Source organism: Notamacropus eugenii, chromosome 4 (assembly GCF_028372415.1).
Source record: "Notamacropus eugenii isolate mMacEug1 chromosome 4, mMacEug1.pri_v2, whole genome shotgun sequence".
Lineage (NCBI taxonomy): Eukaryota > Metazoa > Chordata > Mammalia > Diprotodontia > Macropodidae > Notamacropus > Notamacropus eugenii.
Window position 1 is genome coordinate 88,713,998 of NC_092875.1, and position 24,868 is coordinate 88,738,865.

Consider the following 24,868-nt stretch of genomic DNA (forward strand, 5'->3'; position numbering starts at 1 on the left):
GTCTTTACCATGTGTGATCTGCCTACTTCCTTTTCTAGTCATACATGTCCTCAGTGATGTCATAGTATTCTATGAAATGCAGAATTTTGTGGTCTAACTTATCCTTTAGTATTTGGAAAAACAAGCCAGAAATCTTTGTAGCTTTTTTATCTCAATAGAATTTCCTTCAAGTCTTCTAGGCTGCTGAGGAAATCAAAATTGTGTTCATTGAAACATAAGGATTCTTGACATAGAATTGGAAGGAAACCTAGATGTCATCTAGTCCACTCCTTCATTTTACAGATGAGGAAACCGAGGCTCAGGGAGATGAGCAGCTAATCAGCAGCATTTATCATGTACTTATTATGTTCCAGATTCAAGCAGTGGGATACAAAGATAAAAGGGAAACCATTCTTGCCTTGGAGTTTGCATTTTAAGAAGATAGACAATATGCACATATTATTATTGATGCAAAGCTGATAAGCTACTCTTGGGATTAAAAGAGGTGGGAGTTACTAGTCAAGGCAAATCATCCAGAACTTATTAAATCATCAACATTTATTAAGTACCTACCATGTGACAGGCACTGTGCTAAGCAATGGGGATACAAAAAGAGACAGGCCCTGCCTTCAAGCAGCTTACAATCTAATGGAATGAGGAACCAAAAAACTAATCTCACCATAAAGAGCTATTATGAAAACAGGGAAGTTCTACACAAACCAAGAAGAGAATAACTTGAAAATATCTACAAGAAAGCCTCAAAGAAAAATGCAACTTCAACACAAGTCTGACAAGAATTCCTAAAAGTTTTTTTTTAAAGAGTTAAGAAATAAATTTAGAAAGCAAATGGGAACAGTCAGGGAAAATAGGAAAAGAAGCAATAGTTAGGGAAAAAAGGTATGAAATAAGAATTAATAGCTTGGAAGAAAGAGATACAAAACCATACTGAAGAAAAAAACATAAAAATTAGAGCTGGCCAAATGGAAGCTAATGAATCCATGAGATATCAAGGCATGATTACACAGCAGTATGTCTGAAAAGTGATCTGCAGGTTTTAACAGGCTGCAAACTCAGTAAGTCAGTACTGTGAGGAGACATCTCAAGAGCTGAGAACACGTTGGGCTTCAGACGAGGGCTTCCAGGAAGAGGCAGGTGACAGTTCTGCTTCAGCCCTGCTTCAGCTTTCATCTGGTCTGAGCACCACAGTTTAAGAGCACTGATAAACTGGACAACATCCAGACAAGAGCAACCACAAGGGTAAAAGGCTTTGAGTCCATGCCATGTAAGCACCTGGTGAAGGAATTGTGGATGTGAAAAGACACAGGGGTGACCTGACAGCTGTGTACAAGTACTTAAAGGGCTGCAGAGAAGGGAATGGACTTGTTTTGTTGATCTGACAGGGTAGAATTAGGGGCAGTGGACAGAGGCTGCAAATGGGCAATAAAGGCTTGACGTTAGGAAAAAACTTCCTAATAGTAAAGGCTGTCTAAATGGGGTGTGAATGGCTTTGAGAAGTGGTAGGTTTTGCTGTAATGGGGTCTTCAGGTAGAGGCTGGATGAGCACTTGTCTAGTATATCACAAAGGGGTTTCCTTTTGGGTACAGCAGCAGGGGAGGGTCCAACGGTACAAATGGGACAAAGGGTGTCCCCTAATCCACTGGGCCTGGGACTGATATAAGGGGAGGAGGTATGAAATAGGTGGGGAAAGAAGGGGCTAGGTCAGCAGGCTTCACTGAGAGCCTGCAGCAGCACCAGACTCCCATACAGTGCACAAAGTGAGTGCAGAGCACTGGGGTTCCAGGTAAATTGGGGTTCACTATCTGAGAGCCACAGACCACACTCTTCCAACAGGTCACGTGTGAGGGTCAAGTTTTCATCCTGGCCTTGGACAAAGGACAGTAGCTCCGAAGGAAGGGAGAAAGGCTTCTCCTCAGTCTGATTGAAGTTCTCCTTCAGGATTTCCTTCACCTATGGGAAACAGGACCAGACTGAACCCAGGGTCTCTGGGCAAGAGCATGGGACACTTTCTAGTTGTTCTGAGAAAGCCCCCTGGGAAATAAGGGTCCTGAGAAAACTGCTAGACTGTATCCTTGAGGCAGCTGCAAGACAGGCAAGAAATCCTGTGAGGTCAGAAGTCATCCCACTGAGTTCTGGGCAGCAGGGCAGAGGAAGGGGCAGGTCATCCACAGCGTAGAAATCATGCCCTTCAGAATTGCTCCCTCCCCGCCATTTCTGATTCATTCTCTTGATGCCCATTCCAAGGCTTCTGGGAAGTTATGGCTGCCCAGCTTACTTCAGGGAAGGAAGCAGCTTTTCTTACCAGGTTTACCTCTCGGGACAGGATCTTTTTCTCTAGCAACTGGATCAGAAGCTGATGTTGGATGTCACTCAGGGCTGGGGACAAAGCAATCAATTAATCAAGTCATTCTTAAATGCCTTAGTAAGGGATAGACTCTGCTAGGTGCTAGAGACAGAAGGACAAAAAGGGAATGGTCTCTGCTCTCAAGTAGCTTATATTGTGTTAGTATGTACTTGAGAGAACATACATAGGTAAGTCTATATACAGAGAACATAGAGGGTAAATACAAAATCATTTGCAGGAAAACAAACAGTTATAGAAAATCAGGGAAGACCTCATGTAGGAGGTGGCACTGGAAGGCAGCTCTGAAGGAAGCTAGGAATTTTAAGAAGAGGAGCTGAGGAGGCAGGTGCTTTCAAGGCTTTGCAAAGGTGTGGCGACGGGAGAAGATACAAGGAACAGCAAGAATGTAGAGGGTGAGAATGACAGCAGTAATGCATAATGAGCCTAGAAAAGTCACCTGAGGGCAGGTGTCAAAGGGCTTTAAAATGTATAAATGAAGAGATTAAAGGGCAGCGAGGGGGTGTAGTGCATAGAACATTAGGGCTAGAGTCAGGAAGAGCTGAGTTCAAATCCAGCCTCAGGCACGTACTAACCATGTGACTGTGGGCAAGTCACTTTTTGCCTCATTTTCCTTGACTGTAAAATGAGGATAGCAATACTACCTATCTCCCAGGGTTATTGTGAAGATCAAATGATATAATATTTTTAAAGTATCTGGCCCATAGTAGGTACTATATAAATGCTAAATGATGATGATGATGATGATGATGATGATGATGAGAGTGGAGCCACTAGAACTTCTTTTGCAGGGGAATGATGTAGTCAGACCTGCTTTTTGGGAAAACTCCTTTGACATTCCTGGGGAGGATGTACTAGGGGAGAGACCTGATGTAGGAAAATGTAATAATGATCAGGCTCTAAACAAGGGTGGTGACTTCGGGAGTAGTAAGAAGGGGATAGATAACAGGGAGGGAGAATTAACAAGATGTGACAACGGATTAGATAAGAAGATAAGGGTGAGGGAAGAGTGGAGGATGGTTTTCAGGTTTTGAACCTGGATTCTAGAAGGATGGTGATATCCCTGGAAAAAAAAAGGGCAAAGTAGGAAGAGGGATGGGTTTGGAGATAAAGACCTTGAATTCTATGTTTGGGTTTTTATGAATTTCTGATGTCCATATGATATCACCTTTACAATATCTGTCAAATATCTGCTGTCTTTTCCTCTGATACTGCCACCACTCTCATACAGACCTTCATCTCCTCATTCTTGGACTCCTACAATAGCCTGTTGATGGATCTGCCTGCCTCAAACCTCTATCTGTTTCAATCCAGTCTCCATTCAACTGTCACCTCCATTCAGCTATCACTTCCCTGCTCAATAAACTCAATAAACTTGGTGCCTCCCTATCACCATCAAGATCAAATATGAAATCCTCTTTTGGGCATTCAAAACCCTTCATAACCAGTCTTCTCCTCTGTCTTTCCAGTCTTCTTACACTTTATTCCCTGCCTCTTAGTACTCCTTGATCCAGTGACACTGGCCTCCTTGCTTCACAGACAAGACCCTCTATCTCTTGACTCTGGGTATTTTCTCTGTCTTTCCCTCATGCTTGGAGTGTTCCCCTTCCTCAGCTCTGCCTTCCCTAGCTCCCTCTAAGTTCGAACTAAAATTGCCATTTTTTACAGGATACCTTTTCAAAACCCTCTTAATTCCAAAGCTTTCTCTATTTTAATCATGTCTTGTTTGTACATATTTCTTTGCTTGTTGTCTCCCTGATTACATTTTGAGCTCCTTGAGGGCATGAACTGTCTTCCACCTCTTTTTGTATCTTCAGGGCTTAGCAGGAGAGTGATACAGAGTAAAGACTTATTTACTCTTTTACTATCCAGTGGGAAATTTCAGATTAGGGTTGGCTCTATGGATATGGGAGTCATCAGCACAGAGATGAATCCATAGGAGGTGATGAAATCACTAAGTGAGAATACATAGAGAAAAGAGTGCCAAAGACAGAACTGTGAAGTATATCCATGGTTAAGGTATGAGACATGGTGATGATCTAGTTAAAGAGATCAAGGAGTGGCTAGATAGGTAAGAGAAAAACAAGTCATAGCTACTTCATGAAAACTCAGAGGATAGTATATGTAGGAGGAGATGGTGGTGAATAGTGTCAAACATAAAGCTCTAGAAGGATGAGATCAGAGAAAATGTCATTGATTTAGTCAATAAATAGATCAGTGGTAAATTTGGACAGAACTGTTCCAAATGAGTGATGAGGGCGGAAGTCAGATTGCAAGGGATCCAGAAAGTGAAGGCCATGTACAGAGACAGCTTTTTCAAACCATTTGACTATGATACAAGAGAGATATAGGATATTAGCTCAATAGGGATGGTAGGGATTTCAAGAAATGTGGAAGATCTGAGTGTGTTTATAGGAAGAAGGGAAGGAATCTAGATAAAGAGAGACTGAAAATTAGAAGGAGAGAGGGGATGATTATAGATGCATTCTGCCAGAGGAGAAAGGAAGAAATATCATCCACAAGTATAGGGGTTGACCCAGCTGAAGAGAAGCACTTGATCTTCATCTCAGAATGGAGAGCAGCAGGAAAAATATGGTAAATGACATCAAGTGGTCTTGAGATGTAGAATAGAGGAGAAAAGAAAATTGGAAAATTGCCCCTAATTTCATAGTGAAGCATAAAGAAACATAAGGAAGGTCCTCTGTGGAGAGGAAGGGAGTAGGTGATAGTGTGGAAGGCTGGAAGAAAGAAGAGATGGTTTGGAATAGCCAACGTGGTAAATGAAAGAGCAAGCTATAGAAAGGCAAAAGGATTGCCTTGCAGTGCTGAGGACCCATGTGAGATAATTGTGTTCAGTCATTTAGTCATGTCCAACTTTTCATGACACCATATAGGGTTTCTTGGCAAAGTTATTAGAGTGGATTGTCATTTTCTTCTCCAGTGGATTAAGGCAAACAGAGGCTAAGTGACTTAACCAGAATCATACAGCTAGTGAGTGTCTGAGACTGGAATTGAACTCAGGTCTTTTTGATTCTAGACCCAGAACTCTATCCACAGAGTCTCCTAGCTGCCTCCCATTTGAGATTCTGATAGGTGCTAGCATGTGAAGACAAAAGCAAAATAATACCTGTCTTAAAGGAACTTATGTCCTAATGGGTTTGGTGGAGTGGGGTAAAGAAAACATGCACATCTATGCACAAGCTATAAGGAATAGAAACCACTGGGATAAGGTAACATGCTATTGTTTTTGGTGAAGGCTCTACCAAGTGTGAAGATCAAGAAAGACTTCACACAGAAGATGGTCTTTGAATCTGGTCTTGGAGGACACTAAGGATTCTTAGAAGTAAAGGTGTGGAGGGGGCAACTTCCAAGGATGAAAACAGAGAGATGAGAGATGGAGTAAAAAGTATGAAGAACAGTAAGAAGGCCAGCTTGTCTGGATTGTAGAGGGTGTAAAGGGGAGCAATGTGTACTAAGGCTTGAAAGGGAAGGTAGAGCCAGGCTGTGAAGAGCTTTGAATGTCAAGTACAGGACTTCATATTTGATCACAGAAGCTACATAGGAAGCCACTGAGTAGGCAATTACATGATCAGATATGCTTTAGAAAGAACATTTGGAAGGTGTGTGTAGGATGAAATGGAAAAGTGAGACACCAGAGGCAGAGACAGCAATTAGATCAGTATTCAGGTAGTTCAGGTGAGAGGTAATGAAGATGAACTAAAATAGCGACTCTGGTGAGAAAGAAGCGGATGTGAGATGTTGTGAGAAGGGGACAGATGCATTATGTTGCGGAGGTAGAATCTTCTACACTTACTTAGTGATTTAATATGGAGGAAAAAGGAGAGGAAAGAGTCAAGGGGGACATCAAGACTACAAACCTAGATAACTGGAAAGGTAGTGGTGTCCCTGAGAGAAAAAGGGAAATTAGGAGGAGGGAGTGAGTTTTAGGGTAAAAGAGGAGTTCAGATTTGACATATTGAGTTTGAGATGTCTATGGGATATCCAGTTCAAGTTGTCCAACAGGAAGTTGGTGATGGGGGACTGGAGCTCAGGGGTGAGAGTAGGACTAGATATACAGATCTGACAGTTATCTTCATAGAAGTGTTAATTAAATCCACAGGAGCTGATGAGGAACCATGTAGGGTCAATGAGGAAAGGCTGAGAACTATTGGGGAATACTGTGGCCCATCAGGTTGGGGTCCTAATGCTTCTTTTCCCTGGAGAATACAGGAAGGAAGGATTGAAGAAGAGAGAGCAACTTTCTTTTCATTGATAATGGACTTTTATAGGGGATTCAGTGCCATATGAAGGAGATGGCTGGCTAGGAACCATAGGAATGGGCTCTGAAAATGCAGTGTGTAGGTGTTTGGCTTTGGGCAAGTCACTTCCCCTTCTGGGTCTTTCTTTCTCCACTAACAAGAGGGAGGTGATTAGCTGTCTGCTTTCCACCTCAGAGGGATAATGTGAGGATAAAAATACAAGGAAGATTTGAGGGGTTTTTGTTTTTAAAAGAAAAGTTTAATCTAGAATCCCAAGCACCCTTATAAAGCATATGAAATGATATTGTTTTCTGAGTGTTAGTGTCCTGGGAGAGTACTCCCACCCCACTTCTGGTCCTACAATCCTTACCATTCAGAGCTCCAAGGAGATAGAGGAATGCCCCTGCTAGTTTCTCCACCAGTTGTCCATTCTCGTCTTGCAGGTTACTTAGGATGTTGCCTGTCTTGCCTTCCACCTTCTGTGGGGGTTTCCCAGTGTACAAACTCTGTTCTAGCTGTAGAGGAGAGATGAGAAGAAAGTTGAAAGGTAAGAGTGACATCTTCCTGCCCAAACCAGCCACTTGGCCTAGTAGTCAGGCATGCCCTGCCCGCTGTGATGCTGTTTCCTGGAGAAACCTGGGATCAGTACATCTGGGAGAGATCCTGAGCTCCAGGGCCAACCCTGGAGGGGTTTAGTTCTACCACCCCACTCAGAGAGTGAAAAGTGGGAAGAGGAGACTCATAGATTCATTTATAACCAGTGTGGGGATATTTTCCCTTCTTCCCTTTTGTTGTTGGAGTCCCTGAGGAAAGTAAAAAGATTGCCCCCAAGGAATATGCATGGTGACAGAGCTGGTTGGTGGGAGACTGAAGAGAGCATGGAAAGGGAAGTGCCTATAGTGAGACTATGGAATAAAACAGAACCAGAAACCTGGAGGATTTTTTCTTGCCTTCCTTTTATACTAGAGAAGAAGGCATCCAAAGATTTAAAAAGTCTGGAAACTTGCCCTGGCTTGGCTACCATAAGAGTGATCAAACAAAGGACTGTTGGTCAAGTGATTTATAGAACAAAGGGGGAGAGAGAGAGAGAGAGAGAGAGAGAGAGAGAGAGAGAGAGAGAGAGAGAGAGAGAGAGAGAGAGAGAGAGAGAGAGAGAGAGAGAGAGAAAGAGAGAGAGGATTTGTGGGAACTCAGAGGAAGTTACTTATTTTTAACCGTGGATCTGGGAATGTATACATATCTCTGAAATTGGGGGGAGGGGAATGTGGTTTCAAGTCACATCTTGGCCCCAGCTCAGTTGATTTTGTCATTCAGATATTCCTGAGTCCACATCCAACTCTCTGTCTACTGTGCCACCCAGCTAGGTTATAGAAGAGAGTTTCTGAGGCTTAGCTAGCACAGAATCAGTTCTAGTGGCCCCTCCCAGGTTGGAATAGCTTGGAGTACAGGCCTGGTCACCAACTGGTGCCTTTTGTCCAAGGATAAACCTAGCTAAGTTCAGACAGCATCATAACCGGTGTGGCAACGGTAGAAGAATTTGAGGGGTCCCAACAACTCATGTAACTATTTACTGGGGGGGGGGTGAAGTTTCTGCGCTGTATCAGGAGAGAGAATTCATGCACAGCTCTTCTCAAGGATCCTTTTTTTAAAATTATTTAAGTTTGGCCAGTCACAGTATCTGTGCGTTACTAGATGGTTACTAGTTACTCCATGAGGAGCTTTTCTTATTTAATTAATTTAATTAATTCTTATTTAATTTTTATATCTCTTCTACCACTGAGTACAATACTTTGCACACAGCAGTTGTTCAATTAGTGTTTGTTTTATTGAGTGAGATGTAAGCATGTGTGTTCGTCCTTCATTGCCGAAGAAGACCATGCCATCAGAGAAATAATGACACGACTCGCACTTGACTTTGTTTTGAGTGAGGGAAGGCTGTGCAGGTCACCAGCCTCACTTCTCCTCCAGAGCCATCTGAATCCAGAGACCAGATGTTCATCAGGATGATTGGAGATGACCCAGGATGAGGCGATTGGGGTTAAGTGACTTGCCCAAGGTCACACAGCTAGTGAGTGTCAAGTGTCTGAGATGAGATTTGAACTCATGTCCTCCTGACTTCTGCACTGGTGCTCTATCCACTGCACCACCTAGCTGCCTGGAGATGTAAGTAAGCTTAACACAAAGGATAGCACTAAGGGCCTCAGACACAGATACTTCAGATATTTAAAGGCTCCCTCTAAGAAAAAGAAGAAACAAGAATGACAGGAAGCATTTTGTTCCTCTGGAGAAATCAGAGCCAGGAAAGGGTATAGATGTCATTCCCGGGAATAGAATGAGCCAGAAAGAGCTAAGTTCAGACTCAGCCTCAGATACTAATCAGCTATGTGACCCTGGGTAAATCACCTCACTCTGCCTAAGTTTTCCCATCTGTAAAATGGAGATCATAATAGGACCTACCTCCCATGGATATTGTGAGGATCAAAAGACATCCAGCTGTTGGTAAAGTGCTCTGCAGATCTTCAAGTGTTCTACAAATGGGGACTGTTATTCTTACAAATGGTGATGTTTCCTACATGTGTACTCACTCTTATTGTACTGTAAATTCCTGCTCACTTCTCCCACAGACACCGAGCCTATTTGTGGGAGAGTGTGCTATGAGTTTATGGGGGAGGGGATGTTTTGTAGCTACTGTTTTTTTATTATACGATCTTAATTCCTTTGCTTTGAGTTAATCATGTCTACAGGCTGACTCTCAAGGGTCAGGGGAGGTAGGGAGGGTAGGATGGCCTATAAGTTAAGGAGTGTAGACTCATGGAGTAACCCTTAGATCTGAGAGGGTAACTACTCTCTAGGGAGATCACTCAGAGGGGATATTACATTAGAATGAAATCTAACTTGTCTCCAGTATCTATAGATAAGGCTTTTGTAAAGGAAAAGCAGAGGAACACTAGTTCCCAGGGTTTACCAAATACTTCACTGGCAACAATCCTATGAAGTTGGTAGTTGAAGTATTATCATCCCTTTCTTTATTTTTATTACCACTACCAAGGAATAATAATTAATGTCACCACCACCAACAATATGAGAGGCTGCAAGGTATAGTAGCTGCATAGCCAGCCTCAGCAAGGTGACCTGGGTACACATCAAGGTTAATAATACTGGCTGTGTGACTCTGGGTAAATCACTTACCCTCTCAGCATCCTGTGCAGCATTCTAAGAGTCTAAGTTGATAAGCTGGTTTGTATTAGAATGGGGCAGTCCCCTTCCAAAAGGTCCTTCTATTGATGATATTCCAGGACCAAAAAGGAAAGAAACAATAGCTGACATTTATAAAGGACTCTAAGGTCTGTAAATAACTTCATGAAAGGGTTATATTTGAGTCTCAGAACATTCCGATGAGGTAGGTGCAATTATTACCTCCAAGATCCAGGGTCCTATCAGCTCTGACAATGTCCTTTTCCCTTTTGCCCAAAAGGCCTCTTAGGGAAAGAAGATGAGGATATCGTAGGAGCAGAGCTGGAAACCTCTCAGAAGACAGAAGTCCCATAAGGCTTAGACAGACAATCTCCCAGAGCGGCTTCTTAGAAACTTACTTGGTGGATCTGTGGTTCACCAATATAGTCTTTAGTGGAATTATTTCAAACAAGTGAAGAAAATTCTTAGTTTGGGGACTTTCAAAGCTGTTCTGAAAACCATAGATCATGTGACATGTTAGAGGTTTGGGAACAATAAAATGGGAAGAACTTGTTTTCCATGTTTCTCTCTTCCCCTTCTTCAACTTCCACACTTACCAGGTTTTAGAGGAGTTTTTTTTTTTAATTTGGTGAGAAATTGTGTTCCTGAAGATATGTATGTATATATATATGTAAAATTATATATATGTAAAAATATAAATATAAATTATTATTTTTTTTATTTCTGTCAACTGTACATTTTAATTGTTGTTCAGTCTTTTCAGTCACTCTGTGACCCCATTTGGGATTTTCTTGGCAAAGATACTGCAGTGTTTGACATCTTCTCCAGCTTATTTTACAGATGAGGAAACTGAGGCAAACAGGGTCAAGAGATTTGCCCAGGGTCACACAGCTGGTAAGTATCTGAGGTCAGATTTGAATTCAGGAAGATGAAGTCTTCCTGATTCTAGGATGGGGACTTTATGCACCACACCGCCTAGCTGCCCTGTACATTTTAATAATGAAATGTAAAGATTAAGAATAAAAATGATTATTAGTACTTTTTTTTTGAAAAAAACATACTTCATGAGTAGGTTCCAGGGAGTTTCTGTTGGCACAAGTTGCTCTACTCAGACATTATTCAGTTCTTTCCCTCACATAATTACGAGTCTTGACTTCTTTGATTAATTGGATCTTGACTCAGCTCACTGCCCAGCAATCGCCAGCTTCTAAAGCATTTGCTCCCTAGTCCCTGCACCTCAGCCATCCTTCTCAATTACAATCCCTAGACCATCCGCCCTCCTTTAACTCTTTCACTTCTCAGGGAGTCCCTCAACTTGCAGGATCATAGAATCTAGAATTGGAAGGGTCTTTGGCATTCACATAGTCTAGTCCCATCATGTTACAGATGAGGAAACTGAAGTCCAGAGATGTGTGCTGAGTTGCCCAAGGGGATACAAGTGGTTTAAAGGTACCATCTGATATGAAGCCAAGTGCTCTAATTCAAAACCCAGTATTGTGCCCACCCCATTCTTCCCTTCTGTCCTCTCCTACCCCAGTGTCCCAGCCCCCAATCCTGTGATTCTCTGTGGCCCTGACTTCTAGACTCTCTCACCATGTCTTCTAAGTTCAGCAGATCCTCCTCACTCTGGAAGAGCTCCAGGAGAGCCCGAAGAAGAAACTGCTGTAACATCCTGTTCATCATGGTCAGTTTGTTTTGTTCATTCTCCACCTCAGCCTGCAGTTGCTTAAAGTCTAAGGCTATGCTGACTGTTGTTTTTTTGCAGGAATCTAGAAAAAACGAGATAGTGAAGGCTAAGATCACGCCCCAACTGGGATGCCCTTCATCCCTCTTCCCTGCCTGAGAAGCCTTTAGCCTCAGCTGCTTGCTTAAATGGGCCCCTGCTTTATATCAGCTTCAACCCAAGAGGATGACCATATTCCCTGTTTTACCCTGTTGATGAGGACCCAAGGAGGGGTCTGGGACCTCACTCCCTCACAGTAAGGAAGGGTAGCTAATCAGATGCCCTATTCCTGAACTCCACCATAGCTAAGTGAAGTGAAGTGCTGCTCCTTCTTCCTAGAGAAAAAGAAGTCATAGTTGAAGAGTCACCCAGAACCTCCCAGAGAAAGGACATTTTGTTTAGAATCTTTATCAAAGGTTTGGATAAAGTCATCAATGATTTTTTGATAGTTCAATATATTGGTAGCCACATTTCACCAATTAATCATAGTAGCTAGCATTTATATAGCACTTTGCAAGTGTTTAACAAATATTCTCATTTAACATGTGGGACATGTAAGGGGAGGGAAATACTGCCCTTCATAGAGCCTGGGGCCCCACTGAGGCAAGTTCCCTAGGAACCTAAGGTCAGTTTCCCATACCAGGGTTCCCTCCCCTCCCCTAGCCTGCTGGTGCTCTAACTCCACCCTTTACATAAGCACAGTCCCAAGGAAGGGGCCAGGACCCACCTCGTTGGTGCTGCTGTGAGAGAGTCATAAGCAGTGTAGTTCTGGCCTTGTCACTCCCTCATGGACCCTCCCTGTTGTCCCTGGCCTGATGATGGATCCTGCCCCTAAATAGTTCAGGTGACTTTTATCTCTGTGTTTCAGTTGGGAGAGGTGGAGGAGGTGGGAACATAGAACAAAAAAAGCCACACACCTGACTGGATGACCTTTGAAGGTGCTGCTGCTGCAAAGAGAAAATATACGTTTTACTCTTAAGAGGCCAGGATTCCTTAGGAATCGTAGCACAGAACAAACCTGCCCAACTTCAAATCAAAGAATGAAATCTATCCCATATGGGTCCCTGACTCAGCTTGTCTTCCCATCCCTCTGGCTCTTACCATCCAGTCTAGCAAGTGATTGGTTGGACCCTTGTCAGACTTAACAATCACAGCTGACTTCTAGCTAGCTAGGACTGCAAAGTTTGCAAAGTACTTCTCATAGATTATCTCACTTGATCCTCAAAGTGACCCTGAGAGGTCTGGGCTACAAGTGCCATGATCCCCATTTAACAGATGAGGAGACTGGGTCTCTCAGCAGTGTGCCCACAACACCCAGCTAGTGTATATAGGGAAGGTGGGATTTGAACAAAGGTCTTTGCTGACCATGGGACAAGAGTAGAGCTTCTTCATCTGTAAAAGGAGAATGCTAACACCTGCCCAACTCACCCCTTAAAAATAGGAGGATTCAAGTGCATTACGAGATTTTCTATTAGATAAATCTAAAATAATAGAAAACATGTAAGTTATGGTTGATATCTTGTTTAGAAAGACAGAGGAAAGGTACCAGAGAACAACCTAACAAACAAGTAGGACTCAATATTCCCCTAAGACCTTCATCTTTCCATCATCATCAGAGGGCAGAGGGAATGGAATGCTGGACAGGAGACTGGGGGTCCAGCTATAAGGAAGGGTCATTAACAACCCCTGGACTCCCTATCACACAGGGAAGTTGGGAGGTTCCAATTAGATTATGGTCACACAGTATTTTGCCAACTTTTAAGTAATTTGTTTCTGTGTGTGTATACATCTTTTTGTTGAGTTGTGTTTTCAGTTGTGTCTCACTCTTCATGACCCCATTTGGGGTTTTCTTTTCTTTTCTTTTTTTTTTTTAGTTTATATAATTTTAGTTTTCAACTTTCTCTTCCACAAGATTTTGAGTTCTAAAATTTTTCCCCATCTCTCCCCTGCCCCACCCCAAGACCATGCATTCTCATTACTCCTTCCCCCAATCTGCCTTTTCTTCTATCACCACTTCCCCTTTTCTTATTCCCTTCCCTTCTATTTTCCTGTAGGGCAAGATAGATTTCTATATCCCATTTCCTGTATGTCTTATTTCCCAGTTGCATGTAAAAACAATTTTTAATATTAGTTTTTAAAACTTTGGGTTCTAAATTTTCTCCCTCCCCACCTACCCTTATTGAGAAGGCAAGCTATTTGATATAGGTTATGTATGTGTAGTCGTGTAAAATACTTCCATAATGGTCATGTTGTGAAAGACTATATTTTTCTCCATCCTATTCCACTCCCCATTCTCTCTCTATTCTATTCTCTTTTGACCCTGTCATTCCTCAAAAGTGTTTGCTTCTGATTATTCCTCTCCTCCAATTTTCTATTCCTTCTATCAGTCCCCCCCTCTTTTTTCCTCTTTCCCCCTACTTTCCTGTAGGGTAAGATATATTTCCATACCCAATTGATTGTGTATATTATTCCCTCCTTAAGCCAAATTCAATGAGAGTAAGGCTTACTCATTCCCTTTCACCTTCCCCCTCTGCCCTTCTACTGTAAAAGCTTTTTCTCTCCTCTTTTAAGTCAGATGATTTATCCCATTCTACCTTTCTGTTTCTCCCTATCTCAGTGTATTCCTCTCTCTCAACTCTTAATTTTATTTTTTAGATATCATCTTAGGGTTTTCTTGATAGAGAAACTGGTAAGGTTTGCCATTTCCTTTTCCAGCTCATCTCAAAGATGAGGAAACTGAGGCAAACAGGACCTGTCCAGGGTCACACACCTAGTAAGAGTCTGAGGCTGGGTTTGAAGTCAGATTTTCCTTACTCCAGACCTAGCATTCAGTCCACTGCATCTCCTAGCAGCCCATATACATCTACATACATGTATATGTTATGTACATGTGTATAGAGGTATATTCATATGCATATATGCATATGAATAAATTTATTTATAAACACGTCTACATGTAGATAGTGGGTGTCTCAAAAGCTATTAAGCTTTAAATTGCACTAAGACTTTTGAGGGCAGCTGCTTAACCTATTTGCCTCCATTTTCTCTTCTGTAAAAATGAGCTGGAGAAGGAAATCACAAACCACTGTAATATCTTTGCCAAGAAAACCCCAAATGAGGTCATAGAGGGTAGGACATGAGTGAAATAAAATCCTTTGGGGACATCCTGTATATATTTTAGTTTCAGTGATTTCATTGGTATAAACTATAGGGAATGGCCATTGAAGAAACTCTCCCTCCCACTGCAGATCTACAATCCCTTAGCAACTTATAGTCATAGAGATTTGCTTGGGACATCATGAAGTGAAATGTTTTGTCCAGGGTCACACAACCAGTACATGTCAGAGGCTGGACTTGAACCCAGTTCTTCTGGAATTGGAATTCTTTGGTCACTCTATTTCCTTTCTGGTTCTTATTATCTCTGCAATTCTATGTTCTCCTTCCTACATAGAGGGAAAGGATACTTAGTTCACTGTGGCTCACCTAGCCAGAACCCTAGGCTGAATCACAACTGAAGAGGGTAGTTTCTGAATTGTAACAGGAAACTAAGGGTCTTCTTAAGGAGCTGCCTAGATACTGGTCCCCTGGATGGGCTGTCAAGGACTCAATGGGCCCTGGGGTTAGAAAGACAATCAAGCTTGTCACTCACCTCTGAATGGAAAGGTTTTCTGCTTCTTGTCTGGAAGGGAAAGAACTCCTAAATAAAGAAATAAAGTGATTAAAAATGATAAAATTTAATGCAGTTGCAGCTATGAGAGAAAGAGGGCAAGGTATTGGAGGGGCTATGAATCTATGTAGCCTTTTCAGAAAGCCATCTGGCTCTATTCCAAAAAAAAACCCAATCATACTCTTTGATGTGGTGATTTTACTGCCAGGAACATTAGTATTGAAAGAGAAAATTAGAAAGCCATCAATTCACGCCCTTCATTTTACTGATAAGGAAACTGAGGCTGAGGACTTAATCTTAAAGGTGATATTACCTTAGTGCTTCAAGGATCCATGATTTCATTGGGGTGGACATTCCCTCTACTATCATGGACACAACTAGGTGGCCAGCCTGCTGGTGAGGAGGAGCCTTCAAATGAATTAGACTGGTTCAGAAGTGACAGATGTACCTGGGGACCATACTCAAAACCTCTCTAGGTCAGAATCATCTGTCAGAGCCTTCACTGAGAATCCAGGGACCCCATAACACACTGAGGAAGACTTAGATGGATGAAGGTTATAATTAAAATGGGAAAGAAAAGGCCAACCTCTACAAAAAGAGTTAGAGCTGCTTCATAAAAAAATGAAAAGAAAGTACGTGCAACAACTGGATTAAAAAAATGTCACCTTTCAAAGGGATTTCAGAGGGCGTCTAGTCCAAACTGTGTCTGAGCAGGAATCTCTGACCAGTGGTCATTTAGCCTTTGCTTGAACACCGTTAGTGATGGGGACCCCACCATTTCATGAGTCAATCTAAGATAGATAGGCAGATTTCTCTTCTCTTATAAGACATTTATTATCCACTCCTACCTAATTTCTACTCATTGCCTCAAGGGAGACTGCAAAGTAACAGAATAGATTGCGGCTTGTCAATGTCATGGAACAGTTTTGCAATTAAAAAACAGCAAATATGAAGAAAACAAATAAATATGGAAAGAGGAGAAGGAAGCAAAGGGGGGAGGGAAAGAGCATATATTGAGCTCCTACTGTGTTCTAGACATTGTGCTAAGCATTTCACAAATATTATCTCATTTAATCCTCACAAGAACCCTGTGAAGTCAGTGCTATGATCCTCATTTTACAGCTGAGGAAACTGAGGCTGACAGAGGGTAAGTGTCATGCCTAAGGTCACTTGGAAGTGCTTACTTATAATGTCACAGTTTACGTCTGAGGCTAGATTTAAACTCCAGGTGATGTAGAGCACAATCTGAGACACAAAATCTGAGAGCTGGAAAGGGTCTCAATGACTACATGGAGTAACATAGGCCTGAAGGGATTAGAACACACTTAACACATAAGAATACTCCATTACTTACTTCCCATCTATCTTTTATGTAGTTTGTTTTGCATGTATTTGTTTGCATGTTTTATCCCCATTAGAGTATAGGGTAGAGTAGTTCCTTGGGGGTAGGAACTGACTTTTGCTTCTTTTTGTACCTTTAGCACTTAGGACAATACCTGGCACATAGTAGGTGCTTCATCAATGTCTATTGATTGATTGATTGAATATGATTCTATGAAAACTGACATCATCAAAAGCTACTGAGTATAGAAAGACACTCAGGAGAGTGACTGCAGGAAATAAATTACTGTGAAGATTTTGTATATGTTTTTGCCTTTTATCAAATGTAAATAATTTGGATTTCACAGTTTTATTTAGTTTTTTTCCTCATATGTTGTCTCCTGAAGTTATCCTCAGGGATGCCATATTGGGAAATGGGGATTTTAAAGTGATTTCAGTAGAACAGATGCTTGGTCGTACTAGTGTGACTATTGATCGATCAATCAATAAATATCAAGAGCCCACTATGTCTCAGACCCTGTGCTAAGTGCCAGAATGAGCTAAAAGGCCTCAACTAGAGGCCTAGGTCTGTTGTCTAAGGGCCAGTCTAGCTCAGTGCGGAGAGACTCACTCCTTGGCTAGTCACAGGGGGTGGTTTTTTGGATAGGACAATCTTGAGGACCATGTGCTAAGACCAGCATCAGTGGAAGGAATAATCAAAACTAGTTGATGGGAGACCATTGAACTACGAGTATTGTAGTTTCTATTTTCTGTAGTTGTATGAAGTATATGGGAATCAAGACAAAGAAAGATGACTAGAAGGGGAAGAAGGAAAAGGAGAAAGGATGCCCATTCTCTAGTGCCCCTTAAGACTCTCCTGCCCCCTCTCCTGAGTTGTTGGAAAACTCAGTGAGGAGAAGACTAACCTCCTTTTCCCCTCCCTCCACTCCAGCCTGGAAATGAACCCTCCCATCCAAGAGTGAATATGTGGATCAGAGAGGGACAGGATTGTCTCTGCAGATGTCACCTGCCTAGCCAGATGGGCAGCATGTACTACAGTAATAACCCCTCCCCTTCCCCACCTCCCTCAGCCCTTGGTGGGAGGAGGGTGGTTTATGAGGAATTTTCCCCAACCTCTCCATCCTTCCCACCCAGGTCCTTCTGACCCAACTTACTCCAGTGGTCCCGGAAAATCAACTTGGCAACTTGGAAAGCAAGTATACTGCCCTCAGGGACAGTCACTGTATTCGCTTTGTTCAAGTGACACTGACCCTCACCCTGAGGAGAGAAGAAAGAGAGCAGGAATCACAGATCTAGAACTGGATGGTTCCTCAGAACTCAGATCATCCAGTCCTTTCCTTCTCAGAAAATCCCATCTCAGAGACATGAAGGGACTTGCCCAAGATCACACAACAAGGATCTGTGTATGTGTGTGTTCAGGCTTCCTCATCAAACAGTTCTGGGAAATTTCATCAAATTTAAAGGAGCTTCTTGGAGTCATGAGGATGGAAATGCAACTGCTTCCTGACTTGCCCTACTGTATTCCAAACCACAGTTGAAGTACTCTTGGATTATCTGCTGTTTGATGATTATCAACACCCCTGAGAATGGCTGAGAGCTGACAGAGCACCAATTACGCACAGTAGGACTTGTTATTTTTAATGGATATGCACCAAACAGGATGCAGGAAAAGGACACATCTTCAGAGTCATCAGACATGCTGGGAGTCTCTGAGGTAAGGGAGCTAAGGCTAGAAAGTCAAGGGATGCTGGGGTCCTTGGACCTTCCCCCTCTCCCCACCCACTTCTATACAAAGTATAAGTTCTAACCTGGACACACAAGATGGCAGGAATAGTGATCTTCCCAGCACCTTCCCCCTTTCTGGACCTCTTCAGAATGGCATCTTTCTGGGTCTTCACGGCTTCTGTCACAACATACAAGTTCTCTCCCCTTTCCTGAAGCTGCTGAATGAGGAAGGGCTGTGGTGTCTTCAGTTTCCTGTAGGAGAGGAGAAGGGAAAGCAATAGGTAAGGGATTTGGGATTGCCTCTTCCATCCCTCTCAGTTAGGACCTTGCTCAAGGCCCTCTCCTTGGTACTGAATATTTGGAGTTCACCATGCTAGTGCCTAGGGGGGTTCATATGGAAGTAGAGGTCTGGACTCAGAGGATGGTTTGTGCACATGTTTGGAAGAACTAACACTGTGACTGGAGCCAAAAGGACCCCTGTCTCCTATAAAGGCAAACACATTTTGGGAGAGATATCAAGGGAGAGCCATTCTAAGAAGAACCACAATTGAAAAAAAAAACATTTAAATGGGGTAGAAACAGCTAAAAGAACAGGGTGTGTTTAGCCTGGAGAAGAAAGAGTTTATGGGGGACATGATGATCCCTGTCTTAAATTACGGGAAGGATTGTCATGGGGCAGAAGGAAGAAAGTTGTTCCCTTCTAACCCCAGAAGGAAGAAATAGGACCAGCTCAAGGACATCCCTAAGGAATCCATTTTGACTCAGAGGAAAGAAGAACTACCTAACAATTAGAGCCTTCCAACAGAGGAATGGTGAAGTAGCTAGCTCCCTCTTGCTTAAGGCTTTTCTGCACAGGCTGGGGATACTATTAAGAGGACTCCACAATCAGGCAGAGCACCTGACTAGATCCCCTTCTCAGATCCCACATCCACCACAAGGGTGGCTCTAACCTGTGTCCAGTTCCCTTTTGGGTCCTCTGTATAGTATCTGAATGAACTCCACCCCCAGGTCTCTCTGCACTCCCTCCTGCCTCCTATCTTTGCTCCTGCTGCCCTAGTGGCTAGGATATATACCCCCTTCCCCATCTGCATCTGTTTAAGTCTCTGCTCTCCTCTTTAGAGTTAAACCTCAAGGATATTCAATTTGGCCTCAGACACTTACTAGCTGCAAGACCTTGGGCAAGTCATTAAACCTATTTGCCTCACTTTCCTCATCTGTAAAATGAACTGAAGAAGGAAATGGCCAAACCACTTCAGTAGCTTTGGCAAGAAAACCCCAAATGGGGTCATGAAGAGTCAGACACCTCTAAACAAATTACTGTTTATATTGTTTTCCTGTCTCTGTTTGCTTCACTTTACACCAGTTTGTGTAAGTCTTTCCATGCTTTATTAAATTCATGTTGGCCTTTATTTTTCTTACCGGGTAGTAATATTCCACTATATTCATGTGTCATTGTTTAGCTATTTCCCTTATGAACGAATATTTACTTTGTTTCTAGTTTTTTGCTGTCACAGTAAATGTTACTATAAAGATTTTGGCACGTACTGAGCTTTGCTTTATGAAGAGAACCTCTGGGGGCATATATTCCTACCAGTGGAATCTCTGGGTCAAAGGTATAGATATTTGAGTCATTTTCTTTGCATAATTCCAAACTACTAAAATCAATCAATCAATCCAAGCTGCTTTCTAATCAGGTCGTGCTTAATTCACAGATCCACAATGCATTAGCGTGCCTGTCGTCCTACAACCTTTCCAACCTTGACTATTCCTCTCCTTTGTCATTTTTGCTACTTTGCTACATGTTAGTTCAAGCCTCAGGGTTGTTTTGATATGAATTTTTCTCATTACTAGAGATCTGGAGCATTCTTTCACATGGTTGTTAACTATGAACAACTTTTTGAGAACCAGTTGTTCAAATTTTTGACTACTTCTCTACTGGGGGGAATGGTCTTTTATTCTTTGATCTTACATATTTTTGTAAGCTGTTGATATTTCTTGAGTATAAGACCTTTATCAGATGTATTTGATATAAAGATTTTTTTTCCCAGTCCACTTCTTCCCTTCTTTCTTGGATATGTTAATTTTGTTTCTGTAAAAACTTTGAAAACTCATGTATTTATCTTTGCTGCCTTCTGCTAGTTCTGGACATTCCAGAATCTACCCATTCAATGTTCCTGAATGCCCCTACCAGAGCAGGTTTCAGAGTCCTTGATAAAGATGAGGAGGTCCCTCATCAAAGAACATGAGGGGGTCCCTAGTCAAAATGGCATCAGCTGATAAGGAAGACTATCTTCCAAGTCCAAGCTACCAACAGTGGTATGAGAAATACTTCAAATCAGAAATAACTAGCAAAATGCATATTAAAGTAATTCTGAGGTCCCACTTCATACCCATCAGATTGGGAAATTTTACAAAGAGGGAGAAATGAAAAATATTGGAGGAACTGCAGGAAAATCGGCACATTAATGCCCAGCTGGAGGAACTGTCAATTGGTATGGCCCCCCCCCGGAAAGCAGTTTGGAACTATGCCCCAAAAGTCATGTATCTGTGCATACTCTTTAAGCCAGCATCACTACTTCTTGGTCTATAATACCCCCAAAGATATTTTTAAAAGATAAAAAGAATCTACTTATACAAAATCATTTAGAGCAGCTCTTTTTTATAGTGGAAAAGAACTGGAAACTAAGGGGAAGGGAGTGCCCATCATTTGAGGAATGGCTGAACAAATGTGGCATATGAATGTTATTGTACCATAAGAAATGATGAAAGGGACAGTTTAAATGAAAGCTGGGAAGACTTGTATGAACTGATACCAAGCAAGAACAAGGAGAACAATTTAGATGATAACAGTAATGCTGCAAAAGCAAGCAACTTTTGAGAGACTTCAGGACCATGGTCAATACCATGAGTAATTTCAGAGGAGTGATGATGAAGCATATTGTATGTTTCCTAGCAGAAGGATGATGGACTCAAGGTACATCATAAGATATGGCTTTTTGACATGGTCAATTTGGGAATTTGTTCTTGATGGTATATGTGATATATTGACTTTGTTTTTGTTTTTTTTTGGTGGTAGGGAGATGGGGTGGGAGAAAAAGAAAATTAAGTTTTAATTGAAAAAAAAAGATTTGTTTAAAAAATAAACAAAAAAAGCATATCTTCCTAGAAAAATATCTAAGGTAGTGAAGTTGAAGCTGGAGGATCACTCTTCAGGGAGGTGTACGAGGGACTCCTCTTCACATGGAGGTTGGACTAATTTTCCTCTCAAGCTTTGTCTGATATTCTGATAGTCAAGGCTTCTATTAGATGAGGTTGGGTGGGGTAGGGCTTGCATGGTTCTATAACATGGGTTAAAGAATAACATGAAAACAGAAGTCACAAGCAGTTCAGAGTTTCCTAAAATATTAGTAATCCAATGTGGAGATGATAGGTTAAAAGCAGGAGGTATCCATAAGACTTTCTTTTAACCTTCCCCCCACCCCATCAAACAAGGCTATCTGAAGGAACAGAGTTCTAGCAGATATCTGGATAATGGAAGTTTCCTATTAATACTGTCTTATGCAAGACTTTCACATCTGTTCTCATCTATTTAACCTGTCCATCCAGGTAATCTGTAGTTCATGCCCAGGAAAAGATTGCTTCCATCTCCCTCTCTATTCATCTTTAGCTTTATTGATGCTCTCCCACTTTGGTTTCTGGATTTTCTCAAGTGATTATGCAACTCCTTTACTCTTTCATTTATTTTGTTGCTTTTGACTGAGATAGAATTGTAACGATGGCTCACATTTATATTGTTAGTAATAATAACTTACATTTATATGGTGCTTTAAGGCTTCCTTGAAAATATGAGAAGGAAATAGGCAGGCTTTCATAGAAGAGTTTTAAACAACAATCTTCATAGTCATGCAATTGGCTGAGAGGCATATTCAATAGAAGATTCTTCTGCAGTTGTTACTTTTTGATAACTTTTGACTCAGTTGGCCAAAACTGTATATATCAAGATCAAACAAGATTCCTTGTCAACTAAAACTACATATATAAATATCTTTGTTAAATATATACTTTTATAGAAAACTGCTGGGACAACTGAACAATTGACATCACGTTCAGAACAGCATCTCACAACATTCCCTGGAGAAAAGGACAATAAGGATAACTCAATTAAGGTCCATGGCTTTATTAGAAATAGACATATGAAAGGATTTCTCCTCCATGGTCCTCTAATCCTTTATTATGACATGAAAACTCTGGCAGATCCAGTCAAGATGGAAAGGCTTTATAGACCCAGTGAGAGAATCTACATTGATTGTAATAAGAGATGTAAATAGTAGTAAATGCAAGAGAAGGTATATGGAAAAAAGGGGGAGGGGGAGGGAGAAGAGTAGGAGATGGGGAATTTGGCTAGGAGGACAAAGGAACACTAAAACCTTAATGAGGGAGTCTATGGCCCCAGAGCAAAGACAGCCTGGGAGATAATCATCCCCTTCATCATCACCAACACCTTTACTGAGCACTGTGTATAGGGAACCACAAAGGTGGCTTATGGATTTTTCTGACTCTGGACCCAGAGAAATGGTCACATAGAATGAGGCCTTTGGTGTACTTCCTGTCCCCTGCCCCCATCAGCCTCATTCCCATCCACTAACCGCCTCTCCCAAGACGCCTACCTGCTCTCAGATTGCTGTTGCTGGCAGTCCCTGCAAATCTTTTACATTAGCCAGCAATAATCAGAGCCACCATTTCTCTAACACTTAAAAATTTCAAAAGACTTTCCTCATAACAACCCCCATTTTATGAATGGAGAAAATGAGGCTCAACTAGTGATCCCTGACCTTGGGCATGTCTCTTCAGTTTCATGAGTCTCACTTTCCTCATCTGTGAAATGAAGATTGGAATAGACGCAGCTAAGTGGCACAGGGGACAGTGTTCTGGGCCTGGAGTCAGGAATACCTGAGTTCAGATCTGTCCTCAGACACCTACTAGCTGTGTGACCCTAGGCTAGTCACTAAACCCTTTTCCCCTCAATTTTCTCATTTATACAGTGAGCTGGAGAAGGTAATAGCAATCAATAGCAGTATCACTGCTAAGAAAACTCCAAATAAGAGTTGGACATGACTGAAACAACTGAACAACAACAAGGATCCCTTTCAGCTTTAAATCTTTTGCTATGCTAGATGCTGCATTGAATGATTTACTTCTAACTAGTAAGTGATAGGGCTTCTACCTTGGCTGTACTGAAGAGGAAGGAATTATACTCAGGCTACTAGCTAAATAGTCTACTCAGGAGAGTAAGTTCATCACCAGGAACCCTCCAGCAACATCAGGAAGCTTCCTGATTGGCTGAAAATGGGTTTCAAATTACAAAATAGAATAATGAGCTCAGGCCAGAATACCTGGTGGGCCAATCACAAGTCAGTAGAACAAGGATGCTTCAGGGGGGAATTGCCTTTCTGCCATCTCAGGCTGGCTCTCAGTCCACAAGGAAATGTCTGATTCCTGGCTAGATGTTGAAGCTGTTCCCTATAGCATCCTATAGAATTAGCTAATGAAATCATTCTTTCCCCTTCTTTCATACAAAGGGGAGAGGGGATCAAAAGTGGGATCAAAAGCTTTCCCCCAACACTCAAAACAGAACAAGTCTATGTAGCACCTGTGGTAGTGGGCAATGTTCTAGCTTCAGAGGCAACTTCTCTGAGCCTTAGTTTACTCATCTGTGCAATGAAGGGATGAGACTAGATTACTACTCAATTCCCATCCTAATCTAAATCTTTGGTCCTATAATCAACCCCAAAGGTAACAAAGAGAGAATACTTTTCTCCACAGCATGGCCACTGCAGAAAAACATTTTAAACCAGGGGTGAGAATCCTTCAGCCTTAAGGTCACATATGTCTTTCTAGGTCCTTAAGTGTGATCCTTTGCCTGAATCCCCTGGTTAAACATTTATCTACCTAAAGGTAGCAATACTTTTTAAATGAATTTATACTGGGCAGCCAGGAGAGGGAAGCAGCTTCTAGGTTATCAGTTCCATTGCTAGATGTATTTTATTTATATATTTTTTATTTTTTTCCAACTCTATTTTATTTACTATTTACTTTTTCTCCAGTTACATATAAAAACAGTTTTAACATTCATTTGAAATGCTTTGAGTCCCCAATTCTCTCCCCTCCTGCCTCCCCCCACTATCCCATTGAGAAGGCAAGCGATTCAATATAGGTCATACATATGTAGTCATGCAAAACACTTCTGTGATAGTCATGTTGTGAAAGACTAACTGTATCTTTCTCCATCTTGTTCCCCCTCCTGCTTATTCTATTCTCTCTTTCACCCTGTTCCTTCTCAAAAATGTTTTGATTCTGATTTGATTTTGATTCTACTCTCTCCCCCAATCTGCCCTCCCTTCTATCACCCCACACCCTTTTCTGTTTGCTTCCTTTCTACTTTTCTGTAGGGTAAGTGATCCAACTGAGTGTGCATATTATTCTGTCTTTGAACCAATTCTGATAGAAGTAAGGTTCACTCACTCCCCCATCTTCCCCACCACTGTAAGAATTTTTTCTTCCCTTTTTATGTGAGATAATTTACCCCATTCTACCTCTCC

At 41.8% G+C, this 24,868-nt stretch overlaps 1 protein-coding gene across 2 annotated transcripts in view; it reads right to left on the bottom strand.

Moving 5' to 3' along the window:
- Positions 1–519: 519 nt before the first annotated feature.
- Positions 520–24,868, bottom strand: part of LOC140500340 (gasdermin-D-like) — a 30,497-nt gene continuing 6,148 nt past the window's right edge. Inside the window, exons 4-11 of one of the 2 annotated variants that reach the window (XM_072602833.1) lie at positions 18,353–18,521; positions 17,699–17,801; positions 15,186–15,233; positions 12,454–12,480; positions 11,407–11,582; positions 6,989–7,133; positions 2,300–2,373; positions 520–1,947 (exon numbers count right to left, since the gene is read on the bottom strand). In XM_072602833.1, the coding sequence (XP_072458934.1) occupies positions 1,699–1,947; positions 2,300–2,373; positions 6,989–7,133; positions 11,407–11,582; positions 12,454–12,480; positions 15,186–15,233; positions 17,699–17,801; positions 18,353–18,521 (991 nt within the window). In that variant the 3' untranslated portion in view covers positions 520–1,698. Of the gene's footprint in view, positions 1,948–2,299; positions 2,374–6,988; positions 7,134–11,406; positions 11,583–12,453; positions 12,484–15,185; positions 15,234–17,698; positions 17,802–18,352; positions 18,522–24,868 lie in introns of both variants that reach the window. The other variant, XM_072602832.1, reaches the window with a different exon arrangement.